Consider the following 19,372-nt stretch of genomic DNA (forward strand, 5'->3'; position numbering starts at 1 on the left):
ACCTTGTCTTGTTCCTGATCTTAGAGGAAATGGTTTCAGTTTTTCACCATTGAGAACGATGTTGGCTGTGGTTTGTCATATATGGGCTCTATTATGTTGAGGTAGGTTCCCTCTATGCCTACTTTCCAGAGAGATTTTATCATAAATTGGTGTTGAATTTTGTCGAAAGTTTCTTCTGCATCTATTGAGATGATCACATGGTTTTTATCCTTCAATTTGTTAATATGGTTTATCACATTGATTGATTTGTGTATACTGAAGAATCCTTGCATTCCTGGGATAAACCCCACTTGATCATGGTGTATGATCCTTTTAATGTGCTGTTGGATTCTGTTTGCTAGTATTTTGTTGAGGATTTTTGCATCTATGTTCATCAGTGATACTGGCCTGTGGTTTTCTTTTTTTGTGACATCTTTGTCTGGATTTGGCATCAGCATGATGGTGGCCTCGTAGAATGAGTTTGGGAGTGTTCCTCCCTCTGCTATATTTTGGAAGAGTTTGAGAAGGATAGGTGTCAGCGCTTCTCTAAATGTTTGATAGAATTCGCCTCTGAAGCCATCTGTTCCTGGGCTTTTGTTTGTTGGAAGATTTTTAATCACAGTTTCAATTTCAGTGTTTGTGATTGGTCTGTTTATATTTTCTAGTTCTTCCTGGTTCAGCGTCAGAAGGTTGTGCTTTTCTAAGAATTTGTCCATTTCTTCCAGGTTGTCCACTTTATTAGCATTTAGTTGCTTGTAGTAATCTCTCAAGATCCTTTGTATTTCTGCAGTGTCAGTTGTTACTTCTCCTTTTACATTTCTAATTCTGTTGATCTGAGTCTTCTCCCTTTTTTTCTTGATGAGTCTGGCTAATGGTTTATCAATTTGTTTATCTTCTCAAAGAACCAGCTTTTAGTTTTATTGATCTTTGAAACTGTTCCCTTCATCCTTTTTCATTTATTTCTGCTCTGATCTTTATGATTTCTTTCCTTCTGCTAACTTTGGGTTTTTTTGTTCTCCTTTCTCTAATTGCTTTAGGTGTAACGTTAGGTTGTTTATTTGAGATTTTTCTTCTTTCTTGAGGTAGGAATGTATTGCTATAAACTTCCCTCTTAGAACTGCTTTTGCTGCATCCCATAGGTTTGGGTCATTGTGTTTTCATTGTCATTTGTTTCTAGGTATTTTTTGATTTCCTCTGATTTCTTCAGTGATCTCTTGGTTATTTAGTAGCATATTGTTTAGCCTCCATGTGTTTGTATTTTTTACAGTTTCTTTTCTGTAATTGGTATCTACTCTTATAGAATTGTGGTCGGAAAATATACTTGATACGATTTCAATTTTCTTAAATTTACCAAGGCTTGATTTGTAACCCAAGATATGATCTATCCTGGAGAATGTTCCATGAGCACTTGAGAAGAAAGTGTATTCTGTTGTTTTACGATAAATAAATATCAATTAAGTCCATCTTGTTTAATGTGCCATTTAATGCTTGTGTTTCCTTATTTATTTTCATTTTGGATGATCTGTCCATTGGTGAAAGTGGGGTGTTAAACTCCCCTACTTTTATTGTGTTACTGTCAGTTTCCCCTTTTATGGCTGTTAGCATTTGCCTTATGTGTTGAGGTGCTCCTATGTAGGGTGCATAAATATTTACAATTGTTATATCTTCTTCTTGGATTCATCCCTTGATCATTATGTAGTGTCTTTCTTTGTCTCTTGTAACAGTCTTTATTTTAAAGTTTATTGTATCTGATATGAGTATTGCTACTCCAGCTTTCTTTTGATTTCCATTTGCATGGAATATCTTTTTCCATCCCCTCACTTTCAGTCTGTATGTGTCCCTTGGTCTGAAGTGGGTCTCTTGTAGACAGCATATATATGGGTCTTGTTTTTGTATCCATTCAGCCAGTCTATGTCTTTTAGTTGGAGCATTTAATCCATTTACATTTAAGGTAATTATCGATATGTATGGCCCTATGACCATTTTCTTAATTATTTTGGGTTTGTTTTTGTAGATCTTTCCTTCTCATGTGTTTCCTGCCTAGAGAAGTTTCTTTAGCATTTGTTGTAAAGCTGGTTTGGTGGTGCTGAATTCTCTTAGCTTTTGCTTATCTTTAAAGGTTTTAATTTCTCCGTTGAATCTGAATGAGATCCTTGCTGGGTAGAGTAATCTTGACTGTAGGTTCTTCCCTTTCATCACTTTAAATATGTCCTGCCACTCCCTTCTGGCTTGCAGAGTTTCTGCTGAAAGATCAGCTGTTAAGCTTATGGGGATTCCCTTGTATGTTATTTGTTGCTTTTCCTTTGCTGCTTTTAATATTTTTTCTTTGTATTTATTTTTTGATAGTTTGGTTAATATATGTCTTGGCATGTTTCTCCTTGGATTTTTCCTGTATGGGACTCTCTGTGCTTCCTGGACTTGACTGAATATTTCCTTTCTCATATTAGGGAAGTTTTCAACTATAATCTCTTCAAATATTTTCTCAGTTCCTTTCTTTTTCTCTTATTCTTCTGGGACCCCTATAATTCGAATGTTGATGCACTTAATGTTGTCCCAGAAGTCTCTGAGACTGTCCTCAATTCTTTTCATTCTTTTTTCTTTATTCTGTTCTACAGTAGTTATTTCCACTATTTTATCTTCCAGGTCACTTATCCGTTCTTCTGCCTCAGTTATTCTGCTATTGATTACTTCTAGACAATATTTAATTTTGTTTATTTTGTTGTTCATCATTGTTTGTTTGCTCTTTTGTTCTTCTAGGTCCTTGTTAAAAGTTTCCTGTATCTTCTCCATTCTATTTCCAAGATTTTGGATCATCTTTACTATCATTACTCTGAATTCTTTTTCAGGTAGACTGCCTATTTCCTCTTCATTTGTTTGGTCTGGTGGGTTTTTACCTTGCTCCATCATCTGCCGCATATTTCTGTCTTCTCATTTTGTTTAACTTACTGTGTCTGTGGTCTCCTTTTCGCAGGCTGCAGGTTCACAGTTCCTATTGTTTTTGGTGTCTGCCCCCAGTGGGTGAGGTAGGTTCAGTGGCTTGTGTAGGCTTCCTGGTGGAGGGGACTGGTGCCTGTGTTCTGGTGGGTGGGGCTGGATCTTGTCTTTCTGGTGGGCAGGGCCGCATCCAGTGGTGTGTTTTGGGATGTCTGTGAACTTAGTATGATTTTAGGCAGCCTCTCTGCTAATGGGTGGGGTTGTGTTCCTGTCTTTCTAGTTGTTTGGCATGGGGCGCCCAGCGCTGGAGTCTGCTGGCCGTTGGGTGGAGCTGGGTCTTAGCGTTGAGACGGAGATCTCTGGGGGAGCTCTCGCCTATTGATATTACGTGGGCCCGGGAGGTCTCTGGTGGTCCAATGTCCTGAACTTGCTTCTCCCACCTCAGAGGCTCAGGCCTGACACCAGGCCGGAGCACCAAGACCCTGTCAGCCACATGGCTCAGAAGAAAAGCGAGGAGACTTCCCTGGTGGTGAAGTGGTTGAGAATCCACCTGCCAGTGCATGGGACACGGGTTTGAGCCCTGGTCTGGGAAGATCCCACATGCCGTGGAGCATCTAAGCCCGTGTGCCGCAACTACTGAGCCAGTGTGCCACAACTACTGAAGCCCATGCACCTAGAGGCCAAGCTCTGCAAAAGAGAAGCCACCAGAATGAGAAGCTCATGCACTGCAACGAACAGTAGCCCCTGCTCACCACAACTAGAGAAGGCCTGCGTGCAGCAACGAAGACTCAATAATGAAGACCCAATGCAGCCAAAAATAAATAAATATTTTTTAAACAGAAGAAAAGGGAGAAAAAAGATAGAAAAAAATAAAAATAAATAAAATAATAAATAAAAAGAAATAATTATTAAAATAAAAAATAAAAATGAGAAAAAAGAGAGCAACCAAACCAATAAACAAATCCACCAATGATAACAAGTGCTAAAAACTATACTAAGATAAACATAAAAATCAGAAACAAATCAGTCGCAGACAGCAAACCCCAAGTCTACAGTTGCTCCCAAAGTCCACTGCCTCAATTTTGGGATGATTTGTTGTCTATTCAGGCATTCCACAGATGCAGGGTACATCAAGTTGATTGTGGGGATTTAACCCACTGCTCCTGTGGTTGCCTGGAGAAATTTCCTTTTCTCTTCTTTGTTCACATAGCTCCTGGGGTACAACTTTGGTTTTGGCCCCACCTCTACATGTAGGTTGCCCTCAGGCATCTTTTGGGAAGTCTGAGGTCTTCTGCCAGCATTCAGTAGGTATTCTGTAGGAGCTGTTCCACATGTAGATGTATTTTTGATGTATTTGTGGGGAGGAAGGTGATCTCCAAGTCTTACTCCTCCACCATCTTGTAGGTCCCCTGTGCCTGACTTTGTCGCTATCAGATTTTACCTTTGGTCATGGTCAGTAAAAGAACAATTAAAAACAAAGAAAGATAATTTGGGGGCCTTAAATAATAATACAAATTAATAGAATTACATGCAATAGTAAGGTAAAGGAATTTTTAAAAATCTATCAGTAATTTATGGTTTTATTTATTAATACTTTTCCAATTTATACTCATTATTAATTATAGTTTATTACAAATGCTACCAATTGGAGCTCCTAGATGACATGTCTTCACTGCTTCACTAGAAGGGAAGTATGTTTCAGGTCATTCTGAAGATGGATCTATTCTATACCACTAATTCCTTCCAGAGTTTGAGGCGAATCCTCTGAAAATGTAGAATATAAGACCAAAGGGCATCCCTACACTACGAAAATGATGTTAATGTCAAACTAATTCACATCCTTATAAGAATTTTAATTGACCTTGTACTAACAGTCTCTGTATTAGGGGTTTTCACCAATAGTAAAATTATAAAATGGTCAAATTATAACCATTATGCTTAACTGCAGTCATCTTGCAGATCTGATTCACTATCAACATGAAACTCATTAGCATTTCCATTAAAAGCATAAAAATGACTAACTCAAGTTATATATGCAGGCTAAAGGGTTAGTTAACTCAAACAAGTGTATTAATATTGCTATCATTTACTTAATACACACCCAGCCTTATGGCTAGTTGTGCCACAGAAAGACTGAAAAAAATCAAAGAAGAAATTTAGGCTTGGAAAAGGAAATGTGACAAGGAAAAATATATTACCAGTCCCATCCCCAAAGACTTGATATTTCAGAAAAGATTTGGTTCAAATTATGGACTGAGAAACTACAACTTACACAACTTAGAAAATTTAAGAATAGTAGTAATAATTTTATCAATGTACCTTTCTTCATTCTAGAAAATACTATTAATTTTAATCAGCAAACAAAACATTTTCTGAGTTACCTGAACCTCTACACACAGAAGTTATTATAATTCACTATTATCTTAGGATCTAAAAAAATTGCTTAATCTAAATGGGACGTATTTGTCTGTTCACAATTTACCTGGAGGTTTCCACTTCTGAGGTTCTCCAACCTAGTCATACTTCAGAATTCAGGGACATTTGGTCATTTTTAAGTTTTAGAATTAAAAAACATAATAAACAAATAGAAAGGATTTCTGTGATATTATATTTCCTGTGGAACCCACTCAACATAATTCAACATCTCAGGGCATTGATTTAGCTTATTAGCAAGAAAGGAGCAATTATCCTACCGATTGCCTATCTTCAGATGCTAGATAATCAAACAAGGAGACAATACAGGAAGCACTCTTCCCCTCCCCTGCTATTGTGCCTTCTCTCCTCCCCTAAATAACCACACTGTGCAAAAGACCTTCCATCCCTTTATCTCCCCTCAAGACTTATACCTGGGGTCAGCAAACATTTTCTGTAATGAGCCCAACTGTAAGTATTTTTGGCTTTGAGGGTCATTCAGTCTCTGTCATAACTACTCAACTCTGCCACTACAGCATGAAAACAGACATAGACAGACAATATATAAATGAATGGGCGTGACTGTGTTCCAATAAAACTTTATTTACATAAACTGCCAGTGGGTCATTTGATTTGAGGGCAATAGTTTGCCAACTTGTGCTCTATTCTAAGCTTTCTTCTATTTAGTCTTTCCTGGGTGCTCTGATTTACTGCAATGGCTTTAGATCCCATTTATGAGCCAACAACACAGTTTTTATTCATAAGGTCTGATTTCTCAGCTCCAAACTCCACCTGCTCTTGACAGTCCCACATGTGTATCCCACAGGCTCAACATGCTCTAAAACTAACTCAAGATCTTCGTTTTCAAATGTATTTCTTATCTCAGTTATGACATTACCATCCATGAATTTGTCCTTGCCAAGAATCTAGGACTTATTCTTTATTCATCCCTCTCCCACGTCTTCCACATCTTATAAAATCATCTCGAAATACCACTCAAATCAGCCTACTTTATTCCATCCCTTCTGCCACTATCCTTATCCATGCCTTCATCTCTCTCTTAATTGTTTCTCTGCATCCACTCTTGCTCACCTCCAAACTATTCTCTACACGACAGCCAAAATGAGTTTTTAAAAATGCAAGCCTAATCATATCACTCCCAGGCTTAAACCTCTTCATGTCTTCCCACTGTCCATAGGATAAAATCCAGAGTCTTGAATCCAGCCCACAAGGCATGATCTGGGCCCCTGCCTGTGATCCTGACCTCATTTTTACTACCCTTTTCCTCTTAGGCAACAGTTCCTCTGGCCCTCTTTCAGTTTCTTAAACGCATCAAGTTCTTAATTTTGAATATACTACTCTGCTTGGAATGTTCTCTCTTGCTATGCCATCTAAGGCCTCCCACTTTTCACTGAGCCAACTCCTTATTCATCCTAAATGAAAGTCAGAAACCTATCAAGCAAAAAATTGAGTTTTGACTACCAAAAAGTTTCAATGCTTATACAGTAAAAATTAAAATATAATAAATAGGTTAAAGGACAGAAAAAAAATTGGGAAAATATTTGTAACAGACGTAAGATACAGAGAACTAATTCCTAAGTATAAAAAGAGCTCATACATCAATACAGAAAAACAACAACAAACAGGCCAAAGACATGAACAGGTGACTCACAAAAGAACAACTACAGCAGCCAGTTGACATACTGAATGTGTTCACTAGCCCTAGTAATCAAATACACAAATCAAAACAACAATTAGTTGTAACTTTTCATTCATCGAATTGGCAAACCTCTAAAAGATGGAGGAGACACATCCATTTACCATTTCAAGGTCCAAACCTTAAAATAACTGTTGCCTTGACACTATCAGCATTCTCATTATCAGAATAAACTGACATCATCTAGACCGGGAAAGTTGTTATTGTTTTGTCTGATCTATAAGGTGTTGCTGCCCTGAAATAAACACATTGTAAAATAACAAGTGTCATATAGATTATATTTATGTATACATTTTCCCAAATGGTCTAATTGAATCATTCCTCACATTGGAATACCCTGAGCAGACACCAGTTTCTCCTTCCCAGTATGTGTCTCCTGAGGCAGATGAAAGTGACTCAAGAAGGCAGCCTTAGAAAAGCAACTCTGCCCTTGCTTATGCCAATTAAATTGCTCACCTTTGTTTTATTTCTATGCTTTTTACAGCTTTAATGGCACTCAATACATTATACAAATTATCTAAAAGAAAAGTGAAGCAATATATATTAAGGTATCAGAGCTTTTAGGAAGGAAATAGTATCAGAAATCTTTCTTTAGCCAAATGTTTATTGGTGGTATATCAAATAAAAGAAACCTGTTGTACCTCTTTTTCTACTTTAGATTTGTTTTAATTTTATAAACTTAAATATGTAATATAAATGCATATGTATAATTCATAATATATAATTGGGAGATGTTCTCTTCCAACAAGCGTATTTAAACCTATAGTCTAAGAACTCTTTCTGAATGGTGGTATGATTCAGTCAATTCAGCTGTAATACTGGACTACAGCTACTAAGAAATCTCCACAATCAAAAATTGTTTTATAATAACAATGTTTTCAGTGGGGAAAATGAATTTGGGACAGGAGATTTTCTGACTCAAAATTACAAAATTATTTTCCTGTACAATTTCAACAACGACAAAAGTTTTATACCTATAAGCATGTAAAACCTAATATCACTAAGCAAATTCAGCCTTTAAAGATATCTGACTTTTTCCTGAAGAATATTCCCCATTAATATTTTTAATTTTTTGAACATATATTCTGGAATGAGCATAAGAATTTTTATGGGGGAATACAAGCAAATGTTAACAGTGGTTCTATAGGAGGAGGGGAATGAGCACTTACTTTTTACTTGGCATGTTTCTGTGTTGTTTGAATTTCTTTACTACGTATATGCTCAAACAGGAATTATCGGGATACCATTTCTGTTTTCTCTTCATAAATTTATTTTTTGAAAGTTATAAAAGAAGCAAGATATAAAGAGTACTGATATTATCTTGTCAATCGCCACAAATATTTATGATTAATTAACACATTCTTATAACTGTTACTCAACCTTTGTTCTGATAAACAAACCAAAAATAAAGCCATCTAAGCAAAGCAGCTCAGTAGTTAATAAAAGGAGCTAGACTGGTTCCCAACTTTCAAAGATTTATAACTGGTTATGATCTGCCTAAGACAGACCATTAATCATTAATTAACCATATTTATTCATTAATAGTTGTGCTTATAAAATTCACAATGAAAAGTCATACTGTGGCAGATATAATATCACTGAGAATTAATATTCCATATCCTTAACCACATGAATATAACCTCTAAATAACCTCTAAAAACCTCTAAAGTCTTCCAACATACTGTTTCCCCACTGGGAATGATTCTACCTTCTAACCATGGGAAGAAGGGAGTGTTATTCTTGTTATCTCAGCTTCTTCTCCCCATCCCCTTATGGAAGGACCCTTCCACTGAACTTGTCCATGTAAAGTCAGGACAACAGAAGGATGACAGGATACACTGGCAGAAAGAAAAGGTAAGAGGAGGAAAGTACAAGAGCTGTGAGGGCAGGGTTACAGGGTGTGAGAAGAAGGTAAATGGCCAGGGGAGACCCACTCCAGAGCAGCCAGGGGCGAGTGAAGATGAGGACAGCTATTTAAATGACCATTTGGCAGGTAGACCAAGCTGTTTTAAATGGCACTGCAGAGAAATTGTGCAATGTTTCTCTCCAAATTATATATAAAGTAGATTGTTCAGATTATACATGATTTAGGAATTGGCCAACAAACCAAATTTGTAAATCCTTATGCAAACAGTACAAAGTGTAATTTTAAATTTCTATAAAATGACTTTTCTCTACAAAAAACAGAGAGACATATAAATGTAAGTATCCGCTTTATCTTAGAATTGCTGACATGAATCAAAAGTAAACAGTTAGGAAAAAAGATCATACCAAACATATTCTTGCTATGGCTTAGTGGCAATGAATTAAACAGACTATCCCTAAAAAGAAGGTAAATATCAAGCAAAGGAGGTTGACTGTGTGCTAGACATTTTACGTTTCCTTATTTCATGCTGACAACAACCCCGTAAGTTAGACATTCTTAGCCCCATATTACTGATGCGAAAACCCATCGCATCACCCTGACGCCCCACAATTGGCCACTGAAGAGAGTTTCCAAATTCAATCAAGTCTGATGCCAAAGCCCTCACTTTGTCCCTTACCTCTCACCTCACCAAAAAGGCACATTTTAAGTCAAAGGTTTAGAAGCAGGCCGGGATAATTCTTAACTAGAGACTGAGAAAGAATGAAATAGTCTCAAGAGTTCAAATAGGAATGTAGTACCTTTTCTTCTCCAAATCTAAGGTACACAGTGCCACCTACTGGAGAAAGTGAGGCCACCATTCCCTACAAATAACGCTTTTGGTAAATGAATTCTTTACCTGAGGCTGAAGCAAAGCAACCAGGGATGTGGGGCGACCAGATCGTGCTATAAATGACACTTTCATGGCCTCTAAAGGTGCACAGAGACTTTCCAACAGTTGGATCCCACTACAAATAAATGAATAGATCAATTACTTAACAGAGGCAAATTCATTATGCTTTATATATACAATATATATGATATACCATATATATGTATTTATATACACACACAATATACATATATATCTCAAGGATTTCTTTAAAGTCTATTTTTATATAAAGCAAGATGGTATTTAAGGGGCCAAAATAATCCACACTGAGCCAATTATTAGTTTATAGCTAGAAGATTAGAAAATTTTAAATTCTAATAAATGCTTTAGTATATTTTTTGAAAAGAAAATTAACTGTCTAACTGAAAAGCAATAGAAGTATGTTCCAGAAAAGAAAAAACTTCAGTGGAAGCTTTAAGGAAAGGAATATTTGGTTTTAAATACAGTAATGCTGACATACCAGTTTGATAGTTTGATCCCATGAGCCAGACACCACAAGCTGTTCACATCTGGTTTGACTCCAGTCAACACTGTACACCTAAAAACATTTTAAAGTGTCATTTAGAATGCAAAAGAGCATCAAGTTCGATATTACATTTATCTGTTTGTAACAGTGATAGCCAGTTAGAACAACTAATTCACTTCATTGAAACATTAAATAGAGTCCTACAAATCTCAATATGGTGCCTGAGAAAGGGAAAGGTCATCTTGTCCGTTCCTCCAGCCTTACCCTTAACAGATAAGACTCCATTCTACTTTAGCAGGATCCTACAAAATATTTCCAAAACCTTCTTCACTAAAACAAATTATACATATTTTTAAACCTACCAACAAATCACTGTTTGCAGCACCCTGAAGAAATGTCAGAGCAGATTAGAAAGTTAGTCATCTAAAAAAGCTTGCCAGGTCAATGTTTATCAGAAAGCATTAAAATTCAATTAATATCCCTTTCTGGCCTTTCTTTGAAAAAGCTTAGCGGAATGACGTGATACTTTCAGATCTCTTGGTAAACAGCTTTAGTTATCCAATGCTGCTCTCAGTAAACCATCTCAAATGAATTATATGAAAACTTATGGAAATACTTTTAATTCTGTTATTTGATACAACAGATTATATACAGGTCACTACTGGAAGCTAAGTTCAACCAAATATGTGTATAATTAAACTTTACAAAAGTAGTCCTGCCATGGACCTGAGTATGCCATTAAATGTGATCAGCCAGCAGGTTATTTTGAATCTAAAAACTCTACCATATTTATGCAGGAAGCACGACTGTCTGGGGTTTGTTGTGGCTTAAGTATGGATTCCCTGTTCTCTACTGCCTAGTGCTATGCCTAGCCATGTTGGAACCTGAGTTTAAAACAAAGAAATAATTAGTAATACCGATTATGTCCTTACTTAAAACTTTGATATTTTGTTCATCGTAGATTTTTCTTACATTAATTTTGATTTTTTAAATACTGCATTAAGAGATTATTTATCTTGACTACTGAGTTTTGGGGCCCCCTTAAATTATGTACTTAAATTATGTACTAAGGTGAGTGTTTCAACACCCAGTTCTGGCCCTGCTGCGGCCCATATTCTTGCACAAGAGAGAAAAGCAGTTGGAACACTAAAGAAATCATGATCCAGCAACAGAGAGTAGCTCATAAAGTATACAGAAGGGTCAGCAAAATCCAAAGTGCTGCTGCAGCCATCTGTCAGTTATGGATGGAAAAAGATAGGCTCGGAAGCAATCAGGGAAGAGCTTGAGACCAAAAGAGGTTGATTTTACCCTCTAGGCCAGGGCTCAGCAAGTTTCTTCTGTAAAGGGCCATATAAATATTTTAGGCCTTAAATATTTATATAATAAATATGTTAATATATTTATTATGTTCATAATAAATATATTATGGGCCATTTAGTCTCTGTCACAACTACTAAACTCAGCCTTGTAGAGCACAAAGTAGCCATAGATGATACTTAATAAATGGGCATGGCTGTGTTCCAATAAAGCTTTACAAATCAGACAGTGGGCTGGATTTGGCTCTGGCCCACGAGTAGTAACTGGCCAACCCCTGCTCCAAGCTGATGTGAACAGTCAAAAATAACCACAATAGGAAATCTTTATTGAGCACCTACTGTTTGCCAGATGTTGTCATAAGCACTTTACATATTTTATCTCATTTCATCTTCACTTCTGTGAAGTAGATACCGTGCCAAGGCCCAAAGAGGTTAAGTAACTTGTCCAAATTCCCACAGCTAGTAAGCTGCAGAGCTGAAGTCTGAACCTGGGCAGCCTAATCGCAGAGTCCACCTTTAATCATGATGCTAGGCTGTCTCTACAATATGTTGCATGAAGGCACTTTAAAATGGGAACTTTTCAGTGACCTGGCACTGTGATATTAAGGAAATAAAACCCTGCCCTTGTTGGTATCACCCTTCACTGGAGCTCCATTTGGGCCCAGACTGATTCCATTTTGTTTTCATGAATTATCCGTACCCGTATTAAAGCCCCTACCTATCTATCCACTTGGTGAACCCCCGCTCATCTGTCAAGACTCAGCCCCTTTAAATCTTCTGTGAAGTAAGCCTCCCCTGATGAACCCCTCAGGCATCGAGGAGTCAGATGCTTCCTTCTGTGCACTCCGACAGCATCTTACACCTACTCCTAGTTCAGCATTTACCATGTTTTACTAAATTTAGTGTTAAATAACTGCCATACCTGCTATATTTTGGAAGAACCATCATAAACAAAACCATCCTGTTTATGCTCATTGCAATATAATAGGCACTCAAGAAACTGAGCTAAAATGATTTAACCAACCAAATTTATCTCCACAACCTGCGCTGTTGCTAAGTAGTTATAAAGAGCTACTGTTTTCATTTTAGAGGATAACTGAACAAATACAATTAAAAGATAACATCATTAGCTCAGACTCCTCTACTTCTACACATTTCCAACATGACAGAGGACTTGAAACCTGACAACTTCTCACCTTTTAAAACTGCAAGAGCCTCCGCGGGCTCAGAGAGAACCCAGCCCCAATGAGAACAAAAGACACGACGTAAGAAAACTATGCTGATACCAGGGCTGCTGCCAGCTCTTCTGTGTGACTCATAACAAAGTGGCAAGCATCAGGGTCTAGGACAAAATCAAGCATAGGATATACATGGTGAGGTTAAAAATGGGATAAAAAAGAAGGAAATAGAGTTTCCCTGGTGGCGCAGTGGTTGAGAGTCTGCCTGCCAGTGCAGGGGACACGGGTTCGAGCCCTGGTCTGGGAAGATCCCACATGCCGCGGAGCAACTAGGCCCGTGAGCCACAACTACTGAGCCTGCGCGTCTGGAGCCTGTGCTCCGCAACAAGAGAGGCCGCGACAGTGAGAGGCCCGCACACCGCGATGAAGAGTGGCCCCCGCTTGCCACAACTAGAGAAAGCCCTCGCACAGAAACGAAGACCCAACACAGCCATAAATAAATAAATAAATAAATAAATAAATAAATAAATAAATAAATACCACTTCTGTGCAACTTCCACATTTCTATTTAAAAAAAAAAAAAAAAGGAAATAAACGTGACTCAATCAATACATACTTTTTGTTTGTTTGTTTTACTGTGTTTAATATACTAGGACATGGGAAAGAAACTAACAGTATAAGCCAGGATATAGAGTTTAAAACACAAAAACCAAAACTGTAGACCATAAATACAAAAGCTGGTGGGATGGAAAATTCAGCTTGATGCCCAGAAGAGAGGTATCCTAGCAGGGCCCTGAGGGCTGGCTAAAATGTCAATAGCACAAAGCAGAGGTGAAAATAGTGACCAGAAACTCCCCCAAAGGCATAAACGGGGACATAAAGCACCCTAGGGACTAGGACTAGTGAACAACTGCAAGACAACACCAAGGTTCTGTGCCTCAGAACTGTCAGTGACGGTGGCATGAACAAAACCGGAAGACTGGAGGAAGGGAGATAATGTGTAATTTTAGACACAGTGCGTTTGAGGTGACAGCCTGACAGTCAAGTGGAAATGTCTAGGAAGAACAGGGTTTGGGCATTAACCTCAAGCCCTGAAAAAAGTTTACAACCAGAGAGATGTTTGGGAGACAGCTGAAAAGGGATGATTAGATTCCATTATCCCAACCTCAAGTCAAATAACTATTCAATACATATTTATTAAGCACTTACTATGAACAAGGCATGTGGGAGGGAGAGTATAGGGTTAGACAAGACAGATAAAGCCCCAGCCTTCATGGGTCTTATACTTTAGCAAGGGAAGATAGGCTGTAAGCATAAATACACAATTTCAGGTTGTGATTTTTTAAAAACTACTAAGAAAAATAATGTAAAGTAAGAAGACTAGAAAATAATAACAAATAATAACAAGGGCGGGAGACTAGAAAGCACATCTCACATTAGTCTACTCTTACATCTTTTCCCTATTCCCAATTCCCCCCTGCACTCCCACTCAAATAGTGGACACAGGAAATATAAAAAGAAGAGAGATATGCAGCTATGCTTTAAAAGCAGGGTCCTCTAAAGGCTTATCTTAATGAAATTACTCTTGGTAGTGGTGAAGAAAATTAATTGGGAAACTACACAAAGAAAAAAGAAAAACACTGAAGAATATTTTGTGCTGCTTTATGAAATCTGAACTTCATCAGAACCACAGTTTGAGGAGGACAAATTTTATTACTGAATCCAATTCCCAAAGAGCTCATTTTTAATCTACTGTACAGTGTTGCCCTTTTTAAGTTGGTCTGTTTAATTAAAAATCATCAAATAAAAACTGTGTCCAGAATGTTCATATTTATCTGTATCAATACAAAGGAAAGGGACACTGACTTTTAATTACTGAGCGATTACATATTTCTTTTAATGTGAAACTTAAATTTTTTTTCATTATAGATATTTTAAAATGCACATAAGAGTAGAGAGAATAGCATAATAAATCCCCAGGTATCCATCACATACCTTCCATAATTATCAATATTTTACCCATCCTGTTTCATCTGTTCCATTACTTACTGGAGTATTTTAACATTGGACCATTTCACTCACAAATACTTCAGAAGAAAGAATGTTTTCACCTTTTACATGAGCACAAGGCCATTTTCACACCTTAGATTAACAACAGTTCCTTAACATCATCTAATACTCAGTCCATGTTCATATTTCCCTGATTGTCTCAGAAACATCCTTTTATAGTTGGTTTATCTGAATAGGATCCAAACAAAATCCATATTTTATACTTAGCTGTTATGTCTCTTAAGTTATTTCTAATCTAGGAAAGTTCCCTTTCCCACCTTGGTTCAGGTCCCCCTACCCCACCAATGACATTTACTTGTTGAAGAAACAAAGTTGTTGGTCCTATGGAATGTTCTAAATACATTCTGGATTTGGCTAATTGTTTCCTCATGGTGGTGTTCAACTTTTTCCTCTACCCTTCCTATTTTCTTTAAATTGGAAGTTAGATCTAGAGGCTTGATTTGATTCAGTTCAATCTATTTTTTAGCTTCCTATTGTATTAGGAGGTGTTTAATTTCTGGTTGATCCACTTTTAGTGATCCTAAGATTGTTCATAAGATGGATCACTCTTAAATTAATGGTTTTAGCATCCACAGATAACCCTTGCCTAGGGTCATTATTTCATTAGGGGCTAGTAAATGGTGATTTTCTAATTCTATTATTCCTTCTACATTTACTAGGTAGAATTCTATTACAAGAAAATTTCCGCACCAACGATTTGATTACCCCACAGTGAAATTCATACAGGAAAAGCAGGATAAATGCCTTGATTCTTTACCTTTATTTATAAATTCATGATCAAAAACTTTAAATGGATCAAATATCTTTTAAAAATTTTCAGCAAACTGATAAGCCTCACTATTTGACAATGAAGACAAATTTTAACTATTTTTAAAAACTGTAATAAGAACACTGAGAATTAGATGCTGAAATAAATATTAAACTGAGTCTGTCATCTTAAAGTCATTTTTAACTCACTCTCAACAGCACAGTGCTATAAGCCATGAAGTCAGAAACAAAATTCTCAATTACTCTCTTTTTTCTCTTTCTTGCTGAACTTTTTAAAATTTTCTTATTCTTCCATTCTTATTATATATTCAGCAGCAGGCTAAGCTGAAGGCATTTTATGGGGTTCAAAAGACATAATGGCCTCTGCAGTTAAATAATACAGAGAAGAATCCAATTCCTGCTTTGATGCTAAGTTTAGAAGCCATGCAAAGGGACTCTTTCTTTCATTTCACCAGGACCTTTATTCCTTAAGGCCTAAAATACATCTAGGTCTTGGAATTTTCCTTTTTGCTTCAGTAACTACTTATCTGACTATCTGAAAACTGACTGTTGGACTTTATTCAACACTATTTGTTGAATATTCAACAAATATTTATTAGCTCCTCAAAACTCTATTTGACCTTAAATCAATCCTTTTAAGTGTTTCTGCATATTTGGTATAAGAGACAAACTTTAAATAAATGCTGTATTTCTCTTTAATGATAAAGTATTTGGGATTATAATACTGAGCTTTAGATTGATCACCAGAAATTCTTTCTCTTAACAATCTCATGGAGGACAACCTTTCTGAGTGTCCTACAGTTCTCCACTCGTCATCCGGCTTGGTGTGGTTCGACTTTTACTAACAATCGTGAGAAAGACAGGAAGTAATATTGTGGCACATAGTGATGGGGACTCTCCAACCACCAATCTCCCTTTCTCCTTGCTCACAGAACCCCAGTTTTGCCCTTCAGGGAAAGCTCTGTCCTTTCCTCATCCCAGGGGTGAATCTTACTTAGATGAAAGTACGAGTGGTGACTTGCTTCCCTCACAAGTGACAGAGTTACGACCGGGCACGTGATGAGACGATAACTGGAACTATACGGAGCGTTAGAAGAAGGAAACCCACTGTGGAGAGCAGAGTGGAAAGGCAGCAGAAACCTGGGCATCTGACGACACTGCCAAGCCTAAGTGAAACAAACCTGGACCCATTCCCAGCTCCATATCCTTGGTTATGTGAAATAAAAAACTCAGATCGTTGAAAGCACTTTTAGTTTGGTTTTCTCTTAGGGTAACAGCCAAGGCATCTAACTGATACAAAATGCTTATCAAAAATTGCATTTGAAAAGAAAATGAGGAAGGACAACCTAGAACAACAGTCTGAAAAAACAAACAATAAAATAAGTCTTCAGTTCAAAAAACCAGTCACAGAATTATAGAATGATGTAAACCACTGGTTTCACAGTAGTACAAAGATCTTTACACGTGGACTGAAAGTAACCCAGCACTACAATGTGGTTGAGGAAAATGCACAGCCATGTTAGGTAATATTATTAGAACTAGAGGCTCAAGATCATGGTGGCGAAGTCATATAAAGCTCAGCACTAATAAACACATTTCTGGAATAAATTAGGTTTACAACATTAAAAGCAACACTGTAAAACAAGAGATTACCCAAAGGAGTTTACCAGGAGGGTGAAAGATATAGAGACCATGTAACCTGAGGACAGGTCAAAGGAATTACAAATGTACAGTCTGGAAGAGGGAAGACTTACAGGGGGTCATGACAGCTATTTTCAAGGATTCTCCTGGAAAAGAGGGACTGGACTTAGTCTCACCATGTCAGAGAAAGGAATCTGAAGCAACAGTTCATTGATATTGAAGGTAGATTTAGGCCTAAGAGAGCAATTATCTAACCAATAGAGCAATCAAAAAGTCAAATAAGTTATCACATGAGATAGTGAAATTCACTTCCACTGAGCTGAAGTAAAGACTGCGTGACCATCACACGGAACATTCTCGAACAGTAATTTCCAGAGTAGTAACAGTACAAACACCATTGGTTGTACAAGAGATGATTTTAACTGGTACATACATTTTATTTTATTTGTTATATATTTATTTTACCATACATGAAATAAATGTACATACTAAGCTATCAATTCCATGGTTTCATGAATATGTGCTGTTTTAGAATAAGTGAAATAACTATGTAAAGTTCATTTAAAGAAAAACATTAAATCAGTATCTACCATTTAACAAAACTGGATGTATTATTTTATGATTTGTTAGCTACAGCCCTAGAATTTATATAGATAACCAATACAAGGCCCAAAGATTTAAGAAAAAGAAAGAAAACTTTTGAGAGGAAAAATATTTTTAAAAAAGAAAGAAAAACATTAAGTTAATCATAATATAAGTGGTATAAGAAAATGGCAAAAATCATGAAGGTACCACAAAAATGTCTGAATTTTGGACATGCTGCTTTGTGGGGATTTTTGCATTGAACATGCTGAAACTAAAGCTCCTCCTTTACCAAAGTTGTCTTGGTATTCAGTGGTTCTATGAAAACACGATCATTTATAACTACATTTATTCAAAGAGCCTCCTTTACAATAAAATGGAGGAACTAAAATTTTCTATTATTTTCAGTCAGATCTTAGAGGTACTCATTTTTAATAGCTAGAACTATAAAAATGATGTCTAGAATCCTCACATAACCAGTCTATTATTACAAAAGACTAACATTCTTGCACCTAATGCATTTACTGAGGTCTTTCCATGAGCCAGGCACAAATTTGAAAGTAAATTTGCAAGTTTTCATTTGAAGCATCTATTGCTACCTTGAGAAAATTCTTAAAACATTTAAGGTAAAACACCAAAAGAGAATGTCTTTACCATCATGTTCATGAAAAGTATATATGTACTTTAATATGACTGAAGGCCAAACTATTCTCTATGCTACCCATACACACACACAATATCTAGCACATGTAAGAGATTTAGTTTTTAAACTTCTTCGGTAAGTTCTGCCTTATAGTCAGTATTTCAAGCTCTTGCTTCAATATATTCTGAAAATCCTTAGGAATCACAGTGAAGTCCTAAAGGCAATCTTATGATGTCTCTGTGAAAAGTCCACCTACCTCTATCTTAAGGCAGCGTATGGAGACATATCCTTCCTTACAGCGTAAAGAAAGCGATGCGCCTCTGGAGGAAACAGTGCCACAGTATACTTCCTACCGGAGGCGTTTTTACTGACTAATGAGAAGCCTGACCTTTTCTTCTTTCCCAGCTCCTTAGGCTAAAAGGTACTTTATGTTTGAATAATCAAATAACAAGTGACATCTAACATGCACAAGAAACACTAAAGCTTAAACTTCTTGTCCCCTGAAGACATTTCCCCATGTTTCCACCCCCAAATGGATTTCAACCAAAGAAAAACAATCAGCCCAGAAAGACTCCCTTCCTACCTCCTGAGTGTGCTCCTTGTAGACCTGCAGTGGCCCTGCGGCCCTGGCGGTGTCCCAGAGCTGTAACGAGCCATCACCACTACAGGTGACCAGGATGTGCTCATTGTTCTCACTCCAGGTCACATCAAACAAACCATCGTTCCAGTCAAAGCTACACCAGGAAAATTAAAACAAAAAAATCTAGTTACATAGGCAGCTGAACATAAAATAACAATCATTGTTTTTTTTTTTACAGTTTATCACCTATTTTAACACACATTATCTCACGTGGTCTTCACAAATATGGGA

General features: G+C 37.0%; 1 protein-coding gene and 2 long non-coding RNA genes across 12 annotated transcripts in view; all 3 read right to left on the reverse strand.

Moving 5' to 3' along the window:
* The window catches only part of LOC309635021, a 517,380-nt gene that overhangs the window by 69,039 nt on the left and 428,969 nt on the right, over positions 1–19,372 (reverse strand). The gene's annotated exons all lie outside the window — the stretch shown is intronic.
* Positions 1–19,372, reverse strand: part of PEX7 (peroxisomal biogenesis factor 7) — a 91,330-nt gene that overhangs the window by 69,039 nt on the left and 2,919 nt on the right. For all 10 annotated transcript variants that reach the window (XR_014248555.1, XR_014248556.1, XR_014248557.1 and 7 more), the window contains exons 3-5: positions 19,085–19,235; positions 10,298–10,375; positions 9,805–9,913 (exon numbers count right to left, since the gene is read on the reverse strand). Coding sequence is in view for 5 of the 10 variants with exons in the window: in XM_082405737.1 (XP_082261863.1) it covers positions 9,805–9,913; positions 10,298–10,375; positions 19,085–19,235 (338 nt within the window). In the remaining 5 variants the exon portion in view is untranslated. The remainder of the gene's footprint in view (positions 1–9,804; positions 9,914–10,297; positions 10,376–19,084; positions 19,236–19,372) is intronic.
* On the reverse strand, positions 1,959–9,798 carry LOC309635030. The gene is made up of 2 exons (XR_014248592.1): positions 8,212–9,798; positions 1,959–4,354 (listed from the first exon to the last, which is right to left on the reverse strand). It is a non-coding gene; the product is annotated as an uncharacterized lncRNA (long non-coding RNA).

The sequence above is a fragment of the Balaenoptera borealis genome (genome assembly GCF_965194805.1).
Source record: "Balaenoptera borealis genome assembly, chromosome: 9".
In the NCBI taxonomy this organism is placed as follows: Eukaryota; Metazoa; Chordata; class Mammalia; order Artiodactyla; family Balaenopteridae; genus Balaenoptera; species Balaenoptera borealis.